This window comes from Oncorhynchus mykiss, unplaced genomic scaffold (genome assembly GCF_013265735.2).
Source record: "Oncorhynchus mykiss isolate Arlee unplaced genomic scaffold, USDA_OmykA_1.1 un_scaffold_195, whole genome shotgun sequence".
Classification (NCBI taxonomy): domain Eukaryota; kingdom Metazoa; phylum Chordata; class Actinopteri; order Salmoniformes; family Salmonidae; genus Oncorhynchus; species Oncorhynchus mykiss.
Window position 1 is genome coordinate 20206 of NW_023493678.1, and position 22386 is coordinate 42591.

The following is a 22386-nucleotide window of genomic DNA, read 5'->3' on the forward strand; positions in this document are numbered from 1 at the left end:
CCGTTACATTGCCATGCATGTGATATGAGATAATGTTATGCACCACGTAAATATACATTGTAAATATACATTGCCTAAGGCTGCATCTAACAACAACATTGACGAATATGCTGATTCGGTGAGCGAGTTCATTAGAACGTGCGTTGAAGATGTCGTTCCCATAGCAACGATTAAAACATTCCCAAACCAGAAACCGTGGATTGATGGCAGCATTCGCGTGAAACTGAAAGCGCGAACCACTGCTTTTAATCAGGGCTAGGTGACCGGAAACATGACCGAATACAAACAGTGTAGCTATTCCCTCCGCAACGCAATCAAACAAGCTAAGCGTCAGTATAAAGACAAAGTAGAATCGCAATTCAACGGCTCAGACACAAGAGGTATGTGGCAGGGTCTACAGTCAATCACGGATTACAAAAAGAAAACCGGCCCAGTCACGGACCAGGATGTCTTGCTCCCAGGCAGACTAAATAACTTTTTTGCCCGCTTTGAGGACAATACAGTACCACTGACACGGCCCGCAACCAAAACATGCGGACTCTCCTTCACTGCAGCCGAGGTGAGTAAAACATTTAAACGTGTTAACCCTCGCAAGGCTGCAGGCCCAGACGGCATCCCCAGCCGCGCCCTCAGAGCATGCGCAGACCAGCTGGCTGGTGTGTTTACGGACATATTCAATCAATCCATATCCCAGTCTGCTGTTCCCACATGCTTCAAGAGGGCCACCATTGTTCCTGTTCCCAAGAAAGCTAAGGTAACTGAGCTAAACGACTACCGCCCCGTAGCACTCACTTCCGTTATTCTGCCCTTGAGTTGCGTTCCCATGCAAAACTAGACAGATAGCTAACAACTAAGTCTTCAATAAAACTCCCAAGGCGTGACTTTTCTTGAATGAATATATTGAAAACGTTTATGTTGTGAAACTGCAAAATACAGAAAAGAATATACTTTAGTATTCAATTCACACCGAAACACTGTAGCTGTACATTATACATTTGAAGTTGCATAAATACAAAGCACGCGCTAAGGTACCATGCATCTGGCATGATGCCAAACCATATAGCTAATTGTTACTCATATGGTAATTGGCTCCTTTCATTACTCTAATAATGTACAACCATTTATGTAGAATAACAAAGCACATTACACTAGGAACAGTAACAAAACTACAGTATTGTATATTTTACAATTCGTTTGCATGACGCACGAGCAAAGTAATACAGCTAACGACAACATGAAAGGCATTGCAATTTGTGAGTAAATGCAACCAACATTGATATGTAAGCAACTCTATCAATAACAATATTATAATCATTAGCTAAACGCTTGAATTGAACTTACAAACAAATATTTTCCAAGGCTGAAGCGTGACAAGAAATAACTACATTGAAAGACCTGCACCGTAGCGTTGTTTGTAGCTGCTTCTATGCGTGCAGAACAAATTCTCTCCTTCCTGTTTGCGTAGTCTTTCTAAGTACCAGAAACATCCACTAGGGGGCAAATAACACAATTGAACACAATGAAAATCCAATTGAACCATTGTAATAAAATAATCTGTTACCTTCTAACAGGATGGCAGCACATCCGTCATCATGAAGTGCTTTGAGAGACTAGTCAAGGACCATATCACCTCCACCCTACCTGACATCCTAGACCCACTCCAATTTGCTTACCGCCCAAATAGGACCACAGACGATGCAATCTCAACCACACTGCACACTGCCCTAACCCATCTGGACAAGAGGAATATGTGAGAATGCTGTTCATCGACTACAGCTCAGCATTTAACACCATAGTACCCTCCAAACTCGTCATCAAGCTCGAGACCCTGGGTCTCGACCCCGCCCTGTGCAACTGGGTACTGGACTTCCTGACGGGCCGCCCCCAGGTGGTGAGGGTAGGTAACAACATCTCCACCCTGCTGATCCTCAACACTGGGGCCCCACAAGGGTGTGTTCTGAGCCCTCTCCTGTACTCCCTGTTCACCCACGACTGCGTGGCCACGCACGCCTCCAAGTCAATCATCAAGTTTGCGGACGACACAACAGTGGTAGGCTTGATTACCAACAACGACGAGACGGCCTACAGGGAGGAGGTGAGGGCCCTCGGAATGTGGTGTCAGGAAAATAACCTCACACTCAACGTCAACAAAACTAAGGAGATGATTGTGGACTTCAGGAAACAGCAGAGGGAACACCCCCCTATCCACATCGATGGGACAGTAGTGGAGAGGGTAGTAAGTTTTAAGTTCCTCGACGTACACATCACAGACAAACTGAATTGGTCCACCCACACAGACAGCATCGTGAAGAAGGCGCAGCAGCGCCTCTTCAACCTCAGGAGGCTGAAGAAATTTGGCTTGTCACCAAAAGCACTCACAAACTTCTACAGATGCACAATCGAGAGCATCCTGTCGGGTTGTATCACCGCCTGGTACGGCAACTGCTCCGCCCACAACCGTAAGGCTCTCCAGAGGGTAATGAGGTCTCCACAGCGCATCACCGGGGGCAAACTACCTGCCCTCCAGGACACCTACACCACCCGATGTCACAGGAAGGCCATAAAGATCATCAAGGACAACAACCACCCGAGCCACTGCCTGTTCACCCCGCTATCATCCAGAAGGTGAGGTCAGTACAGGTGCATCAAAGCTGGGACCGAGAGACTGAAAAACAGCTTCTATCTCAAGGCCATCACTGTTAAACAGCCACCACTAACATTCAGTGGCTGCTGCCAACACACTGATTCAACTCTAGCCACTTTAATAATGGGAATTGATGGGAATTGATGTAAAATATATCACTAGCCACTTTAAACAATGCTACTTAATATAATGTTTATATACCCTACATTATTCATCTCATATGTATACGTATATACTGTACTCTATATCATCTACTGCATCTTGCCTATGCCGCTCTGTACCATCACTCATTCATATATCTGTATGTACATATTCTTTATCCCTTTACACTTGTGTGTATGAGGTAGTAGTTTTGGAATTGTTAGTTAGATTACTCGTTGGTTATTACTGCATTGTCGGAACTAGAAGCACAAGCATTTCGCTACACTCGCATTAACATCTGCTAACCATGTGTATGTGACAAATAGATTTGATTTGATTTATACTCCATGGAGACAGTGCCCAATGTTCATTTTACATGATGGATATATGCTACTCCATTTCATACAATCAATCATCAATCAATCAGTACAATTTATTTATAAAGCCCTTTTTACATCGGCAGATGTCACAAAATGCTTATTCCGACACCCAGCTTAAAACCTCAAATAGCATGCAATGCAGATTTAGAAGCACGGTGGCTAGGAAAAACTCTCTAGAAAAACAGGAACCTAGGAAGAAACCTAGAGAGGAACCAGGCTCTGAGGGGTGGCTAGTCCTCTTCTGGCTGTGCCGGTGGAGATTATAAGCGTACATGGCCAGAATGTAAGGCCAGATCGTTCTTCAAGTACTGTAGTTCAAACATTCTTCATAGATGACCAGCAGAATCAACAAAATAATGTGGTTACAGAGGGTGCAACAGGTCAGCACCTCCGGAGTAATTGTCAGTTGGCTTTTCATAGCCAAACATTCAGAGGTCGAGACAACAGGTGTGGTAGAGAGAGAGAAGGGAGAGAGAGAGGTGGGGGAGAGGGAGAGCGAAGATCAAAACAGCAGGTCCATGACAAGGTATCACGTCTGGAGAACACACATGCCTCTTCATGTGATACATTATGTTTGGCTGTGCTAAGTGTTATCTTATGGGTTTGGTGATTGTTCTGTGTGAAGCCGTATTCTGCATTGCATCATGGAATGTGATGTGAAATCCCTGGGCCTATGGCTGTTGAAGATACTCCACTGCACTGCTGCTCCACTGCACTGCCCTTCCCCCGATTGCTCAGTTTGGCCTGGCGGCCAGCTCTAGGAAGAGTCTTGGTGGTTCCAAACTTCTTCCGTTTAAGAATGATGGAGGCCACTGTGTCCTTGGGGACCTTCAATATTGCAGAAACGTTTTGGTACCCTTCACCAGATCTGTGTCTTGACACAATCATGTCTCTGAGCTCTATGGACAATTCCTTCGACCTCATGGCTTGGTTTTTGCTCTGACATACACTGTCAACTGTTGGACCTTATATTATCAACATATAGAAAACATCTCAGAGGGTTGATCTAGCTGCAGATAGCTAATTCTCATCTATGTGTTTTCCCCTTGCTGCTAATAAGCTCTTACCAATCTAACAAAATTAATAGAGAACATCTGGTTATCTGACAGTCTATGCAGCAACTATTGTATTAGAGTCAAGCTGTGGTTATTTTATTTATTTTCCTAGACAAGTCAGTTTAGAACAAATTCTTATTTACAATGACAGCTTAGGAACAGTGGGTTAACTACCTTGTTCAGGAGCAGAACGTCATATTTTTTACATGGTTAGCTCAGGGATCTGACCTAGCAACCTTTCAGTTACTGGCCCAATGCTCTAACCACAAGGCTACCTGCTGCCCAAGTCCTGCCAACTCAAAAACTGCACAATAAATGTGTAACCAAGGGGGAACTAGTGCATTTCTCTAAGAAAAGCTGCTTCAGTTTTACCAATCTTCCAAAACACTTGAAATTCTTGTAAAATAATTTGCATTTATTTGATCAAATAGACTTTGAAAGGGTAGACATGCAGAAATTCCTCTTGTCAAAAGTCTTGCTGTTACAAAAGTAGTTCTTCATGCAGCGTAACAGGTTACAGGTTCTTCTTGGTGATGCGCCTGAATGGCTTCATCATTGCTGAAAAGACCCGTACAATCAAGGATCGTTTTTTGACAGGCTGAGATATGGAGGGAGAAACCTCTCCAACTGGGGGGGGGGGGGGGGGGGGGGGGGGGGGGGGGAGAGAGATGCAGTATAGTAACATTGAACACACACCTAAACCAAACTACAAGCTATAGCAGAGCTCTAAAACATCCTTACCTATGCAATGTCCATCAGTAGAGGGAATCTCAGTCTGGTCCTGGACTGAATGGCAGTCCTTTTTGTTTGCTCTCTTGGAACGCTAACAGAAGAAAGGTAAAGAAAATGGTACAGAGAATAAATAAATAAATGGAAAACTTCTGAATCCAAGGCAACAATTTAGTGATGAATAAAGCAAATGTATTTCATGTATTTGTCTTATCATCAATAACATCAGCACCTAACTGGAACCAAAAACAAATGCTAACTCCCTGCTATACCTTGAAGTTGATCCTGAGTTTGGTAATTGAAAAGCAAAGGAAGCTCCTTCTTGCTTTCTGCTCAGCCCCCCTCTCTGTCTCAGCCTGGTCTGATGGGTTTGTTGCAGCAGAAGCTGGTCTTGACGCCTCCTTGCATCCCTGTACCAGCTGCTGGGTCAAGGACTTTACCAGGACTCTGTCAAATGCAGGGTCCTGGGAGGAAATAGCTGCTTGCAGGGCAGAGCCTAACTCCTCAATTAGGTTTTTATGTACACCTCTGAACACCCTTTGGATGTTCAGGATCTGGGAATATGCCTGTGTCCTGGAGAATCTGGATGCAGCACAGAACTCAGACAGGACTTGTCTGATGAGTTGCTGAGATGTTTCTGTCAGATCTGCTGCCTGTTGGGAGGGTCCATCTAGGGCTGAGGGTCTGATCTCCGATATCAACCTTATCACCAGTATGGTGACAAAACAGATGCCATCATCTTTGCTGGAGTCCATCAAGTACTGCAGTGGCACTGCTGATGTCCGGGGTTATTAAGAGCTCCCTCAGATGGCCAGAGCTGCTGGGGATACACACCTCCTTCTCTTCAATGTCAATCTCATCTCCCTTTGGTACCAAAGAGGTTCCCTTGCTGGTGAAAGATGGAGTGGAGGATCGAAAAGAGGCTTTAGCACTCGGTGGTCGGCTGCTGTCAGTCATTGGACTGTTACGATGCAGGGGTTCATCTGTGTGTTCCATCATCTTTGTCTTTAGGTCACTTGAAGAAATTTCTGGCATTTTAGAGACCCTGGTGTCGATGCAGGAGCTCCTGACGATGGGGCAGGTCAGATCAAAAGACACTTTGTCAGGGATGGGAGTGCCAGGGAGGTTGATCTCTAACTCACACTCTGACCTAGGACCATTTGAAGAGCTGGACAAGGAACTACGACCATTTAAAGAAGTGGACAAAGATGAACAGGTTCTAGGGATGTCTTGGCAGACTTATTCACTGTCATCCTCACTTTTCTCAACCTCCTTCAGCATAGTTCCTACCATATCATTGATCTGAAGGAGCTCCCTGGAATCCTTCATTCGCCCTAAGTTTGAGATCTCACTCTGGATTGCAACCAGGATTTCCCCAAGGGTCTCTTTGGAAGAAGCCTTTTCTGTCCTTTCGGATCCAGATGGCTTCAGCCCTGTGAAGAAATCCTTAAGTGTGTTCTTCATACTGACGCAGCTGTTGACCAAAGCTTCTCCTCTGATATTTTAACACTCAATTCAGTATCATCCAGTTGGGAGCCCCCGTGGAACTCTCCCACTTCTTTCCAGTAGCACAGTGTCAGTGGACTCATTTTTCTGGAAAATAGTCGCCATTCCTTTGACAAAGGTTTCCACTAATCCAGAGGCTGTATTATCAGAGGACATGGAGGACATGGATTCTGAAAGGACATGGATCTCTGATGGTGAGCTAGATGATAAGCCAGCCTGCAGACTTTTCTGAAGACCAGTATGGCTGATCTGTGTGATAAAGGAATGACTGGATCTCATCAGCACTTTACTCACTGCCTCTTCTGCCTGAGTCTGAAAGTCATTGCTAGAGAGCTTCTTAATGCTCTGAATCAGACTAGTTGAGGACTCTGTGATTCTGACACTCTCTTCTGAGCTCAGTTGAGAATATTGAGTACTCACGCTCAAGTCTTCATTGGGTGAGGGTGACTGGGAAATAGTATAGTCATCAAGCTTTGATAGGACACCATCAACAAACCAACAAGCCTCTAGGGACTCATCAGATGAACTGACAACGGCTAAGGATTTACTCTCCACTTTTGATAACTCTGACTTGTAGATGGAAAAAACACTGCTAAGAACTTCTTGAGTACTGGTATCCAGATTGGAGAGACAGAGAGCTGGTATTGGTTGACTCTCTCTGGGAACTCTACTGTGTTCGGTGCTGGGTAACTGGACCTCAACAGTTGAAACAGTTGCCTTTTCCAGGGTGTCTGAAGACTCCCGAAGAGAAGCATCCTTTGCCACACCTTCTTCTCGAGCGGCTAGAGTTAAAAGGTCCCTCAGCTTTGCTCGTATACGGCCATAGAGTGTGCCGGCTAGAGAGAAGGTTATCTTCTGTGAAGACCCTGTTTTGTGGTCATTTACAGGAACTGGCCAATCAACTGCTTCACATGTGCCTTCAAATGATGCTATCGTCTCCATGCCTCCCACAAATGCCTTAACAATCACTGTGGCAGTGGAGGTTACAGATGTCAGGAATGTGCAGCTGGTATTCAGGGGGGCTTCAGTAAGGCTAGGAGCAGCACTAGAAGGCCTAGAGGAAGGAGCCATGCCAGAAGAGCTGCTGACTTTCCTTGTAAGGATGGTGCTCACCGCCTTCAGGGCTTTAGACTGAAAGTCGGGGCTAGAGAGGGTCTGAATCTTTCTGGACGCCACACTGGTAGAGGATCCAGTCTCTTTGAGAAAGTGAGTGGTCCCTTCCTTCCCAGATGGACACTCAACATCAAGGTCACATTGAAGATTTGTCAGAAATTTAGACCCCAAGATTGTCATCTTCTTGGCCAGATCCAATAGGATGTTGAAGTCCTGTGCCATTTTGTCCATTGTGCCGACAATGGCATCCAGCACATCATCGGTCACAGGGTCCATGAGGGGCTCGATAAACCCCACCCACTCTGGCTCAGACGTTTGGCTCTGTAGCTCGGCCAGGATCTGCACCGAGGCTACCCGAATGACCTCCTTGCCTGCTGCTATGTCCTGACTGTCCATAGGGGGGCAACTCCCCGAGCTGGCCTGAATGGCCACTGAGAGGCCAGAGTTAAGCTGGTGTACTACCTCCCCCACGATAGCACAGCTCAACTCGGAGGAGCTGGAGGAGGTGGGGATGGAGTGACCCTCAACCAGGGATATCAGGAGGCTCTCTTCCGTTACCCCAAAAAGAGCCTTCAGAGGCTCCTCCATGAGGGGAGCCTCTCTAGTTGCAGGCAAGCTCTGCAATGAGGTCTGGGACCTTGAAGATAAACACACAATCACCACTTAAGCCATGCAAATGTGACCAACTGTATCTAATCTGGGTCATTAGTGAGCCTGAAAACCAAATTAGAGCAATGATGGATTACTTCTCATACCACCGTAGTTCTAGAAGCCTAAAGCCAACTGACACGATTTTTTGCCTGATTTTTATGTTTGTACGACATCAGAATATGATTAATTCTATTTATTCATAGATTACTTTATGGCTTACCCAGTTAAAAATGACTTTCACCTGGACCCACCCCCTCAGTGGCAACATTTCTGACCAGAACTTAAAACTACAAGGTGTGAATTCCAAGTTAATAATTTATGATAAGTATGGATCAGGTCTTGCAATTATTATGTTGAAATATTGCTGTGAACATACCTCTTAGGCGAACAGCATGGTGATGAGGTTCTGCGAGTGGATTTTTGGCGGCATCCTGTACTGCCATTCCTCCTCCTCTCCTTAGTCCAGTAGTTCATCTCACTGATCAGCAGCCTTTTCTCTCTCTCATCCAGACTGCCTAAGGAATCCTCAGACCCTGTCAGAGAGCACTGGGATTCTGGGGAGGTTGCCCCACTCCTCAGGTTCACCCCCATGATACGAGCTAGCGCTGGTAGGAGAATGCGGAGGGCTGTCTGGGTCACGACTTTAACAATCTTAACAATCCGTGACACCATTCCCTGTATAGCGCACAACTTTTGACCAGAACCTTATGTGGAGAGACTTATTTTTCATGCCCTGCTGAATCACTCTCCATTGGCTAGAGAAAAGAAAAGAAAGGAAACATATTTTACCTGTACACTGGTGTTGAGTTAGTGGAGTCACTAGATAGCCATGTTAAGGAAAATAAAAGTGTATTTAATTAAGCAATTAGCAAGTACATGAGACATTTTGATCTTGATTTACAGGAAGAGTTAGAGGTGTGGTTACAGTAATGTTAAATCAAATCAAATTTTATTTGTCACATACACATGGTTAGCAGATGTTAATGCGAGTGTAGCGAAATGCTTGTGCTTCTAGTTCCGACAATGCAGTAATAACCAACGAGTAATCTAGCTAACAATTCCAAAACTACTACCTTAGGGTTAGGTGTAATGTTTGAAATCCCATTTGTGGTTAGAAGGTGCACTATGACTATAAATTCAGAGTTGTATGTGAGGTTGGAAAAAGACATGGGACTTGCTCATCAGTTAGACTCCTCAGGAAGGAGAGGAGGATTGGGGCACAGCATGTCCCAATCTTGAGAGAAGGCATTAGAATCCTCTGAGCCTCCTTCTCCAGCTGCTCAATGATAGATCCCCTTTCCCAGAAACCACACCCGGGTGTCTGAGAAGACTCTGGGAAACCGCAAAGAGAAATCTAAAGTTGAATCTGAACTTGATCCCTAATTTCCTTCACCTTTAGGGATTTGATTGCACTGGACAGGTAAAGGCACATCTCTCTGCGGGCCTCCACTATATTGCTTTCACCTATATAGATACTATCTTCTCAGATTAGTGCTGATGAATTTGAACACAACCTGCACCCAACATGAAGTAATCTCGGACCTGCACCAATGCTGCTGTCCTCCTCCACGAAAGTCTTCTTGGCACAGCCACTGGACTTATGTTTAGCCTACATGACAACAGATTATAGGTCTCATAGCAGATCTAAGGTCAGTGTAGCGTCTCCTCCTAATGCTGTAAGGCTAGGATTTAGTGATAGTAAACTAATCCTAGATCTGTGCCTAAGTAGGCAGAGCATGTGTAAAGGACAGCATATTTCTTACCTTGCCTCCTGTCCTGTTCTTGTTGGTCTCATGTGTCTCTGTTTCATCCTTCATGTTCTCCACGACTTTATTTTGGTCATCCGGGGGATCCTCCCATTTCACGCTCTGGTGGATAAATAAGAGGTCAATATCAGTCCTAGGTTGTGACTTTATGAAACAACTTATTCGCTCCTATTTTAAACAAAACGGCAATAGTGGTCAGATTTCAGGCCATGGATCAAACCAGTGAGACCTATTGCTGTGTTAGTGACCTACTATATTGTTAGTAATTTCTCCTCTAAACTCAAAATAGGCTAAATGACCATACCTTGCTGTCATCTGACATGATGTGTAGCTTATTGTTGTAGGCTGTTTAGAGGAAATACTAATACCTCCTTTGAAAAAACGTCAGTGAACCATCGGCAGACAACTGAAGTGAATATGAACGTCCTTGAATTATGCCAAAGCATTGTTGAATACTCGATTCCGATTGGCTGAAGCCAGAGCATTCTTCAAAGATGTCATACACACATGATGTCACAATTAGGCCTAAGTCTAATGTCTATATGAATTGTCAATTTCATTAGAAAACAAATCAAAGCTTGTCAAAGTTCTGCCAAACGAAAATATGTCTAAGTGCACGTTTTTGCGTTTAATTTATGGTTTATCATGCATCGTCATTCATCACCATATACAAAAACGTAACTCGCTGCCATCCATTAGCTATAATTCTGAGGTTGTAAAGCTGCAAAAGTAGGACGTGCAATAAATTATAACCACTTGCAGAATAATTTCAAATCAGACGTTCAAGGGGGCTTGAACTATTTCAGCACTGTGGAGCTGTCCGCTGCATAGAGCTGACACGTTTCTTGGCGTCAGGGGACAGTGCCATGGTGCTGAAATGTTTCGAGTCTGGGCAGCACCTGAGACCGCGGCATTGTGCTGAAATGGAGCAGGGCTCAGTTCTATGGATATCTCATGCGGATTTTCCTGCTAGCCTATGTATAACGATACTATAATTACATTATTTTCATCCATCCGTCAACACAAATGCCATGTCAACGTTTCCCAAATAATAATGCAATGAAGCCAAGCCGAGATGTATGGTTCTTCATCCAGAAGACGAAGCACCACTGTATCATCTAAAACCTTCAGAGAGATCCCTTAAAACTGTAGTATAAATTCACCACGGCTGTTATGGTAGCGAGGTTAACTTAGCGAGACATGGACAAATCCAACACATAGCGTTTCTACTGAGTCCTGCTTAGAGGTGACTGACCGTCATGTTGCTAGTTGACGATTTTAAAACAAGAATAGTTATTTGTAATTGCTCTGGGAGCTAATTATTGCAGAGCCCAGCTACACATCCTGCTCGATGGGCTCATTATGGACAGCCAATGAGCAGTTCAGGTGAAAAAGTCAGCCAGATCTGATCCCTATAACATACATGATACTAGGATCCTGTAGCAACCTGCCGGCCTGCACAATCCTCCATGGCACGAATGCTACACGCGCAATATGGTAGGCTAACATCCCACAACAATTCCTGAATTGGAATTACTTGCCTAAACTTCCAATCATACTTATTTTGTCATATCAACCATAGTTTCTGCACTTAAGGCAGACTTGCCAATAGAACAAGATGGAATTAGGACAACTGTTAAAGCTCGTTAAACGTAGGCTAAAATGATCCTTACCTGGCTGTCGTCAGCCATTATGTGTAGCCCGTTAATTAAGGCTCTGCGCCTCTGATACTGCAGCTATTCTGTAACTGTTAAACTCGTCTAATCGTATCCGTTGAAAACCCGTCAGTGAACCGTCCTCAAACACAATGAACTGATGTCAATATGGACATTAACCTTCACATAAAGATATCAAATACATGACGTCAGATATGCCTAGAGGTATTGTTGACTTATCATAGTGTCACAGTACGTGCTGTTGACAGCCTGCCCCGAAATCAAACAGGAACATGGATTATGTGAAATCTGTTGTGAATGTATCGGGAATGTTTTTACAATTGTATAACTGCCTTCATTTTACTGGACCCCATGAAGAGTAGCTGCTGCAGCTAAAGGGGATCCACAATAAATTCAAATACAAACCCAATGCACCATGTATCAACTTGTTTTGACATATCACATGGGATATGACAGTTCCTGATTCTGAGATACTGTAAATCAACAGACCTTGAGAGGAGATAAAACATCATCTGTTGATCTATTTCACAGGTTTCTGGTGGTTTCTAAGCATCCTACATGTGTTGGGGAAGGAGGGTGGGATCTCTCCAGAGCATCTAATTAAATCAATCATGTCTTGCCATGCATGTGATATGAGATAATGTTATGCACCACTTAAATATACATTGCCTAAGGCTGCAGTGCTATACTCCATGGAGACAGTGCTCAATGTTCATTTTACATGATGGATATATGCTACTCCATTTCATACAATCAATCAATCAGTACAATTTATTTATAAAGCCCTTTTTACATCGGCAGATGTCACAAAATGCTTATTTCCGACACCCAGCTTAAAACCTCAAATAGCATGCAATGCAGACTTAGAAGCACGGTGGCTAGGAAAAACTCTCTAGAAAAACAGGAACCTAGGAAGAAACCTAGAGAGGAACCAGGCTCTGAGGGGTGGCTAGTCCTCTTCTGGCTGTGCCGGTGGAGATTATAAGTGTACATGGCCAGATCGTAAGGCCAGATCGTTCTTCAAGTACTGTAGTTCAAACATTCTTCATAGATGACCAGCAGAGTCAACAAAATAATGTGGTTACAGAGGGTGCAACAGGTCAGCACCTCCGGAGTAATTGTCAGTTGGCTTTTCATAGCCGAACATTCAGAGGTCGAGACAACAGGTGTGGTAGAGAGAGAGAGGGAGAGAGAGAGGTGGGGGAGAGGGAGAGAGAGAGCGAAGATCGAAATAGCAGGTCCATGACAAGGTATCACGTCTGGAGAACACCAATGCCTCTTCATGTGATACATGATGTTTGGCTGTGCTAAGTGTTATCTTATGGGTTTGGTGATTGTTCTGTGTGAATCCGTATTCTGCATTGCATCATGGAATGTGATGTGAAATCCCTGGGCCTATGGCTGTTGAAGATACTCCACTGCACTGCCCTTCTCCCCCGATTGCTCAGTTTGGCCTGGCGGCCAGCTCTAGGAAGAGTCTTGGTGGTTCCAAACTTCTTCCGTTTAAGAATGATGGAGGCCACTGTGTCCTTGGGGACCTTCAATATTGCAGAAACGTTTTGGTACCCTTCACCAGATCTGAAGAGAGAGAGAGAGCGAGAGAGATGCAGTATAGTAACATTGACAAATAACAGTGTTATGAGTTTGGTAGGCATTCCTATGTTTCTAACACACACCTAAACAAAACTACAAGCTATAGCAGAGCTCTAAAACATCCTTACCTATGCAATGTCCATCAGTAGAGGGAATCTCAGTCTGTTCCTGGACTGAATGACAGTCCTTTTTGTTTGCTCTCTTGGAACGCTAACAGATGAAAGGTAAAGAAAATGGTACAGAGAATAAATAAATGGAACACTTCTGAATCCAAGGCAACAATTTAGTGGTGAATAAAACATTTATTTAATGTATTTGTCTTATCATAGCCACATCAATAACATCAGCACCTAACTGGAACAAAAAACAAATGCTAACTCCCTGCTATACCTTGAAGTTGATCCTGAGTTTGGTCATTGAAAAGCAAAGGAAGCTCCTTCTTGCTTTCTGCTCAGCCCCCCTCTCCGTCTCAGCCTGGTCTGATGGGTTTGTTGCAGCAGAAGCTGGTCTTGACGCCTCCTTGCATCCCTGTACCAGCTGCTGGGTCAAGGACTTTACCAGGACTCTGTCAAATGCAGGGTCTGGGAGGAAATAGCTGCATGCAGGGTGTTATAAGAGCCAAACTCCTCCATGAGGTTTTTATGTACACCTCTGAACACCCTTTGGATGCTCAGGTTCTGGGAATATGCCTGTGTCCTGGAGAATCTGGATGCAGCACAGAACTCAGACAGGACTTGTCTGATGAGTTGCTGAGATGTTTCGGTCAGATCTGCTGCCTGTTGGGAGGGTCCATCTAGGGCTGAAGGTCTGATCTCCGATAGAAACCTTTTCACCAGTATGGTGACAAAACAGATGCCATCATCTTTGCTGGAGTCCATCAAGTACTGCAGTGGGAATGCAGTGGGAATGCTGATGTCCGGGGTGATGAAGAGCTCCCTCAGATGTCCAGAGCTATTGGGGATACACACCTCCTTTTCTTCAATGTCAATCCCATCTCCCTTTGGTACCAAAGAGGTTCCCTTGCTGGTGAAAGACGGAGTGGAGGATCGAAAAGAGGCTTTAGCACTCAGTGGTCGGCTGCTGTCAGTCATTGGACTGTTACTATGTCTGGGCATGGTAGAATATATTTAGGGCATAATGCGCAGCCAGGGGTATGGTGGGGTGCGGGTACAGCGGAGGTAAGCCCAAGCACTGGGTGATGATAAGAGAGGTTGTATCTCTGGACATTCTGGTTGTAATGGGTGAGGTCACCGCATGTGTGGGTGGTACAAAGGAGGTATCAGAGGTATGAAGAGTGGAACTAGGGGCTCCATGGTAAACCAAAACAATGATAACTAACCTGAACAACAGTATACAAGGCATATTGACATTTGAGAGAGACATACAGCAAGGCATGAAGTAATCGCAGGTGTTGATTGGGAGAGCTAGCTAAAACAACAGGTGAGACAACAACAGCTAATCAGCTAACACAACAACAGCAGGTAAAATGGCGATGACACACAGAGCCTGAGTTCGCGGCTGGGGCCGACAAATAAAAAAATAAATAAACAGAATGGAGTACCATGATTAATGGACAGTCCAGCAGACATCAGCTATGTAGCCAAGTGATAATAGTGTCCAGAAGGCAGCAGTAGATGGAACAGGGAAGCCGCCATTACGCTAGCACGCGGGCTACACGGCGTTTAAAGTTAGTAGCCCTCCGACGGAGACCGGTTGAAGGCACAGCGGATGGAGTATTCGTCGGCAGACCAGTCGTGGTGGTGCGGCTTGGGGCCGTGTCAACAGAGAATCCAAGCCAGATGGCGATAGATGTATTGTAGAATTTAGAATGCTAGCAGGGAGATGCGCCTGGCTCACGGCTAACTGGTGCTAGCTTCGTGGCAGTGGCGTTATCCACTATAGCCAATCGGTAGCAGCGATGAACCGGTGCCAAGGTCCAGAGTTTACAGCAAGGATCAGGTGGAGTATTGGGCTCTAGCCGTGTATGAGTGGGGTTCGGGAGAACAGCTGAGTTGGCCGGGAGGTGGGCCTCAGGGATAGCTTCGGTACTGGATGCCACGATGAGTGCAAGCTAGCTGTGAGCTAGTTAGCTGCAAGCTGTGATCTAGCTGTGAAGATCAGAAGTAGTGGTCCAGGGATTACGGCAGGAATCCGGCGTTGTTGTGGAGAGACAGTCCGATACTAGTAGACTGGCGAGTATTATCCAGGCTAAGAACAGGGCTGGTATCTGTGCAGAAGGTAAAAGCCGCTAGCATTGGCTAACAATGACTAAATAGCTTTTAGCTAATTAGCTAGTTAGCTTCTGGAGGTTCTTGAATGTGTTCTAAAATAAAAAATAATAGCGATACCGTATCACATTGGGTGAAGCAGAGTGTTACCTCTTTACTAGTGTATTGCTCTCTGTTTATGACTGATAATAGGACGTAACACAGGGATGAGGAGAAAACAATCATTTGGATCCTACACAACACGTTGTTGTACCTAAATAATTCCACAAGAGGGCGACATATAAACATTTCTTAAAACCAATTAACCTCTACTGCCTTCAGTCCATGACGTCCCCGACTAACTAAAAGTCTGCGTCTGCAAAAATGCTCTTTTATCATAACTCGACATGAAAGTAGCAAAGCCAAAACAGTCAATGACATGCTTTTCGGGATATACATTTAGCTATGGTGGAAGAAAAGGTAAGTGAAATATAGGGGAAGGTAGAACATGTTTTACAGTAAGTTTAAAGTTGTTATCACCAATTTAGCTCTGATAGGCCTTTGGCAATCCAAGCTTTTGGGATCGTACTCAAGGCTACTTGGTTTAGGCCTGGCTATAGCCTAGGGATACAGTCCAATAATATCTCCTTCTCCTGAAGTGTACACTCGTTCGCTTCTTCCTACAAATCTAAAATCATTGGATTGGTGGAGGCATGGGCTAGAGAGGAATATGCTACCAAATAGCACCTTATTCCCTAATGTAGGCCTACTTTTAAGGAATGCACTATAAGGAATAGATCAATCAACTGGCTCACTAAATGGGGTACCGAAATACATCCAAAAGAGGTCGACACGAAATTAGACTAGGTTTATTTCTGTTTTGACCTACTGAGTCGCAGTGCTTAGTGAACAGATTTCAATGTGGGCCTAGCTGTATCGAAAACGGTTGATGGGGAAAGTGTGTAATCTGATCAATATATTTCCCCCCCAATATTAATGAGAGAATGGGAATGTGCATAAAGGTCTAACATTCCATGACGTGGTATGAAGTTCTTAATTCGTCAGTGGCTGCAATATTGTCCTCAGTAAACTCAACATGAGTGAAAACAACACAGACAAGGACAAGTTTTTCGAGATATAAAAAATACTGTATGCTATTATGGATGAAGAAAAGGTAGGTTAAATGACACTAAATATTTGGGAATGTAACTAAGGAAAACGTCATTTAAGATAACATAGGCTATTGCAAAACAAATGTCTAATTCTCTCTATTAAGTCAATCACCAGTTTAGCTCTGATATGGCTGTAGCTCTATGATGTCCTTTGCAAGAATCTAATCTGACATTGACATGAAATTCCTATGTCCTTCAGGTAGTACAGAGAGATGATGATGATCCCCCGAGGGAGGGGAGGGAGGTTGTTGAGGAAGAACCAGTGGCCCAGCTCAAGAAGGAGCCCAAGAAGACAGGAAAGGTAAAATGGCAGGAGTGACAGGGCAACTACTAGACTAGTAACACTCAATTGTCACAATAGCTGCATTGACCTGATGTAACATGTCTATTATTTGTGATCTGGAATCTATTCTATTCTATCCAAGGCGAAGAGGAATAGTAGTTCCAAGAAGTCAGGGGAGCAGGGCACTGATACGGATCCAGGTCATAGATTTTCCCTCTGTAGTATGTTGGTTCTCTAAACTTGAATATCATAGATAAAGGTCATGTTAGAAACTGTAGTCAGTAAGAAATGTTGCATGGATAGTTTTATTCAATAGTCCTATTGTAGCAATTTTATCAAAGTATTGTATTAAGAGAAAAGCGTCTGACTTATCCTGAATTGTCCTATATGGTAATAACATATTTAGGATTGAGGAATAAACACCCGGACAGAGGATCTGTTATTGAGCTCTTGGAGAAGAATGCTCTTAAGGCTGCATTCGGCCCAGGCAACAAAGATGAGATGGAGGACTGCTACCCAATCCTCATCTCATTCATGCGCAATCTTACTGATGAGTATGTTAGAACCATGTTTTGCTCTAGCCTCACATACTTTGTGCAGAAGGAAATAAAAAGTAAGTAAAACACATTTCTTTTTTCTTTTCTAGGCAATGGCAAGTGATCTATAAAGGATTTAAAAAACCTGTAAGTTTCTCCATCAGCCTTTGACCTTTGATTTGGGAATGTTGTGTTGAATCAAGAGAGAGGAATTAACCATAGTTCTATTCTGCTATTACGTTCATTAATCTGTCATACTTCATCCAACTTTGAATTCAGTCACAGATAAGGAAAACGATGTTGGTGAAATGCATTCTGTTCAATCTAGAATACTTTACATCAGAGTTTCATTTCCAAACCTGCTGTGTTCTGTTTTGTTTGTGCAATGCAGATGACAAAGGAACAGCTTGCAAAATTGTGCAAGACCATTGTCAACTCCATTACACAGACCACCCTGCAGATCCTGCTGCCGGCCCTGGCCCGCATTCTAGGGGTGACGGGCTTTTATGACAACAAATATTTGGCGAAGGAGATGTGTAGCTGTGGCGGCAGGGCTCTCCGACCAAGGTCTAGCACACCCTCTTCCAAGAGGTACTGTATGTTCCCCATAATGTGTGTGTGTGTGCAGTTAATCCTAACCCTCAAACTGATGAACAATAATTTCTCCATTTCAATATTTTCCAACTTTCTAACAGGTGTGTTTTGCAATATCTAATGCACACATATAAATTACATTTAGAATACTCAATTATAATGCTTGTTAGATTTGTTAGCACTAAGATATTGATTTTCCAACTTCAGACAGCAATTAACATGCTTTGCTTGTTAAAGTTCCCAGACCTCACTGAAAGCCCACCTGGGAATGCCAGAGGACAGTATCATCAGCAGTGCCCAGGAGCAACTGTCAAAATCTGACCAAATGGTGGCTGCAGGACAGCTTTCAGAAATAGATAAAGTGGTTGGAACTATGCTGGAGAACATTGAGAAGATAAGCAGCGAATTTGGCGAGGAATTGGTCTATCAAGAGTCACTGCGGTCTTCTTCCTCGTTGTCATTCTCAACTGCCAAATCACAGAAGACAGAGTGGGAATTTGCACTCCCTGGCACTCCCATTCCTTCTGAGTTACCCGAGAGTACTGCTCAGCCCATTGTAAGATGCTCAGTCATTGACATGAGCGAATCTACTAAGCCAAAAACAATGGTGTGTGATGCCAGAACAAGCATGTTTGCCATAGCCTGATACCATCATGAAGAAGGTATATCCAGAGGCAGAAGGGCAGGTTACATCTCACCCTGATCTAACAGATCCAATAGCTAGACTGGAGGAGCTCATATCTCAGGGTAGGATTGGTGCTCTCTCCCGTGATCTCAGTCACCAAGTGAACCGCATAATTTCCGATAGCAACTTGACCCCTCTGGGACTGACAGTGGCGGCTGGAAAGAGTGCATCTGATACCATCCTTTCGAAGCTGAAGAGGAATGACAAGGTGGGGAAGCCCACAACTTACGAGCTGGTTCAGCTGTTTGTAGAGGAGTCTGTTAAGTGCCTCCTGCTTCCTAGTTTTGTGCCCTATTCAACTTCAATGAGTTTGGCTCAGGGGGCCAAGGTGTTGGCTAGAGTGTCTGAAGATAGAATTTCATGCTCTTCTTCTTCTTCATCAGTATTTAGTGACAGTCAGTCTCTTTACCAAAGTTATGGTAAGCCAGGTCATGTACTCTGTGGATTCTGATGCAGAAAGTAGAGGATCCTCTCCAACTGAATCTCTCCAAACATCTGAACCCACTATATCTGATGTAGGCAATCTATTGAGTGGCAAGTCCTCCCCTCGGCTGTCTCCTTCTGGCACCATTATGGCAACAAGCGAGACCTCCAATGCAGCACAAATCTTGAAGGCCAACATTGATGGAGAGGAAGTGGATACCACCAGTCATTCTGGTGTAGCTCAAAACATTGTCAAGGACGATATGTCAACCAGCCCAGACATGGTCAAAGATGTCACACTTCCAACCCCATCCTCTGATAACTTGGGCAGTGATGATGACGTCACCGGCCTCATCAGCATGTTAGTAATGAGAATTCTAACAGAAATCCAAACCCCAGCAGAAGATTACCCAGTTGACGTCACACGCAAGTCACAAGACCTTATCCCTAAAGTTATGGAGGTCTTCTGTGCATGGTCAGGCTGCTCTGAGACACAAGCCTATCCAGAGAACTTGAGGATTCATAAAGTCTACAGAGTCGTCTATAAAAATCTGTTGGAGGAGTTTGGCTCGGAGAAAATCCTCCAACAGGCCGTGACGACTCAGGACTCTTCATTTGATAGGATTCTTGTCAAGTCTTTGAGTGAAGCGCTTCTCCACAGATGTAATGAGGCATTGAGGGCAGCCTCAAGAACATCAGTCAAAACCACCGGGCCTAAGGCTCTTCCACTGGCTGAGGATGTGAGGGCTAGCAGCGGGAAACTATCTTTTCTACAAAGGCTGGTCAGGCTGACAAGCAACTTAAAGGTACAGCAAACGTATTTAAATGAACAGTTGTGGGAGATAATGTGAGTAAACAATGCTATTCAGTGTAAAAAATATAAAACCATCCGTTCATTCCAAAACCAATCATAAATGTTGTTGTGCTGGTGTGGTAGGTGTGATTGTTATCATCATGAAGTTGGTCAGCTGTGACATTTTTTAAAACATGTTTTTCTCTTTAAATACTTAGCTATTCAAGAAGGGGAACAAGAAGGATTCCCACCGCTCTGAATCAGAACAAGTACAGACCACTGCTGAAGATGGCATGCGTAAGTTCACACAACAGGACAACAGTCTGTTTGAGAGATTGGTGTACAAATAAATGCCACTTCAAAATAACCTTACAAAGGTTATATATGCAATCAGTAGCCATCTCTTATGTAAAAGTAATTATATTCTCCAAAACTCAAGCTGTTGGTTCTCATTTATCAGTGTCAGTTATGTTGAGTTGTAACATACATTACATCATTTCTAAATTAAAGTGCATGTCAACTCTCTCTCTCTTCTGTAGTGCCCAGCATAGTGCCACATGCTGCTATGTCTGCACTGCCAAAGGATCTCCCCGCCAGCTCCCAACAGGAGACGCCTCACAAACGTCCACTTCTCGTCAGGATGTTTTCTGCCATCTCCAAAGGCCTGTTCAAGCCCTTCAAACAGTCCTTAAAGACCAAGTAACTTCAGACAATTTATTAAACGTCATTCATTGCATTAAATTGGCCTTTGTCTTCTTATGTGCTCCCGTTAACAGACCAGATTACAACACTGGTCTTTTAAATGTTAGCAGGGATAGCAACATTGACTATAGTGGTGTGTGTATAGCCCTTCTACACAGTCTGACTCTTCTGACACTGCGTGACATGCCCTCTGATCCAGTGATCTAGGATATTCTGAGTGGCTTTAGGCCTGAATCTCTGCCCTCTGGCCCAAATAAATGTTTTCTCTTCTGATATATCTGCCACTGTCAGCAGCCAGCAGGGGAAAACAGACAACGCTGTTGAGAGCTTTCTTATCTCCCTCATGACTAAAACACTGAGAAAGGCTTTTATCTATTGCAGCATATTCCATCTTTTGATTTAACCTATTATACGGTAGAAGTACCCATTATTTCCCAACGGTTATATCACAGGAAATGTGTTATAAAAAGTAAACTTACAGTGCATCCGGAAAGTATTCAGACCACTTGACTTTTTCCACATTGTTACATTACAGCCTTATTCTACAATTTATACAATTATTTTTTCCTCTCATTAAGCTACACAAAACACCTCATGACAAAGCGAAAAGTGTAGAACATTTTAGCAAATTTATTAAGAATAAAAACAGAATTACCTTATTTAAATAATTATTGAGAACCTTTGCTATGAGACTCGAAATTGATCTCAGGTGCATCCTGTTTCCATTGATCATCCTTGAGATGTTTCTACAACTTGTTTGGAGTCCTGTGGTAAATTCAATTGATTGGACATGATTTGGAAAGAAACACAGACCTGGGGGAAGGGTATGAGAAACAATATTCTCTGATCTGATGATACCGAGATTGAACTCTTTGGCCTGAATCAGGATCCTGGGAAAGATGAACGGAGCAAAGTACAGAGATCCTTGATGAAAACCTGCTCCAGAGGTTCACCTTCCAACAGGACAACGACCCTAAGCACACAGCCAAGACAATGCAGGAGTGGATTCGGGACAAGTCTCTGAATGTCCATGAATGGCCCAGCCAGAGCCCGGACCTGAACCCAATCGAACATCTCTGGAGAGACCTGAAAAAACTGTGCATCCCCATCCAGTCTGACAGAACATGAGAGGATCTGCAGAGAAAAATGGGAGAAACTCCCCAAATACAGGTGTACCAAGCTTGTAGCGTCATACCCAAAAAGACTCGAGGCTGTAATCGCTACCAAAGGTGCTTCAACAAAGTACTGAGTAAAGGGTCTGAATATTTGTAAATGTGATCAGTATTTTATTTTTAGTACATAGGTTTTTGATTAAAAAAATAATAGAACAGTTTTTGCTTACTTATTATGGGTTACTATCTGTAGAGGGGGGGGATTGAATCAATTTTAGAATAAGCCTGTAACGTAACAATGTGGAAAAGGTCAAGGGGTCTGAATACTTTCCGAATGCACTTTATGTAATGAAAATATTAGCTGGTTGCCACTATAGACAGCTAGGTTATCCAGTGCAGTGGTAATACTGCCTGCCTTGGGAGATAACGTAGGATGCGTGCTTATCCGGGTGCCAGAGACACAATCACAAGCTTTCTTCAGACTACATAGCTCAAACTTACAACGTAAAGATATGATTATCACTACATAGGTTTTTTTAACAAGAAGGGTGTTTTCTATATCTACCAACTATGAAATTACAGACATCATAAACGGTAAGCATGAGAATAATATCATCAAGGCGGA

The 22386-nt window shown here is 43.8% G+C and overlaps 2 protein-coding genes and 1 long non-coding RNA gene across 3 annotated transcripts; 2 read left to right on the forward strand and 1 right to left on the reverse strand.

Annotated features, from left to right (window-relative positions):
* Positions 1 to 882: 882 nt before the first annotated feature.
* LOC118947738 lies at positions 883 to 1484 on the reverse strand. The gene is made up of 2 exons (XR_005041920.1): positions 1342 to 1484; positions 883 to 923 (listed from the first exon to the last, which is right to left on the reverse strand). It is a non-coding gene; the product is annotated as an uncharacterized LOC118947738 (long non-coding RNA).
* Positions 1485 to 2564: 1080 nt separating this feature from the next.
* LOC118947721 lies at positions 2565 to 18692 on the forward strand. The gene is made up of 6 exons (XM_036972775.1): positions 2565 to 2625; positions 16833 to 16934; positions 17323 to 17470; positions 17563 to 17599; positions 17844 to 18043; positions 18284 to 18692. The coding sequence occupies exons 3-6, from the start codon at positions 17418 to 17420 to the stop codon at positions 18690 to 18692; spliced, it is 699 nt and encodes a 232-aa protein (XP_036828670.1). The 5' UTR covers positions 2565 to 2625; positions 16833 to 16934; positions 17323 to 17417.
* A 2-nt stretch (positions 18693 to 18694) lies between these two features.
* Positions 18695 to 20688, forward strand: LOC110513488. The gene is made up of 3 exons (XM_036972850.1): positions 18695 to 19960; positions 20166 to 20244; positions 20487 to 20688. Exons 1-3 carry the CDS (start codon positions 19148 to 19150, stop codon positions 20648 to 20650), a joined length of 1056 nt encoding a protein of 351 aa, XP_036828745.1. The 5' UTR covers positions 18695 to 19147; the 3' UTR covers positions 20651 to 20688.
* The last annotated feature ends 1698 nt before the right edge of the window (positions 20689 to 22386 follow it).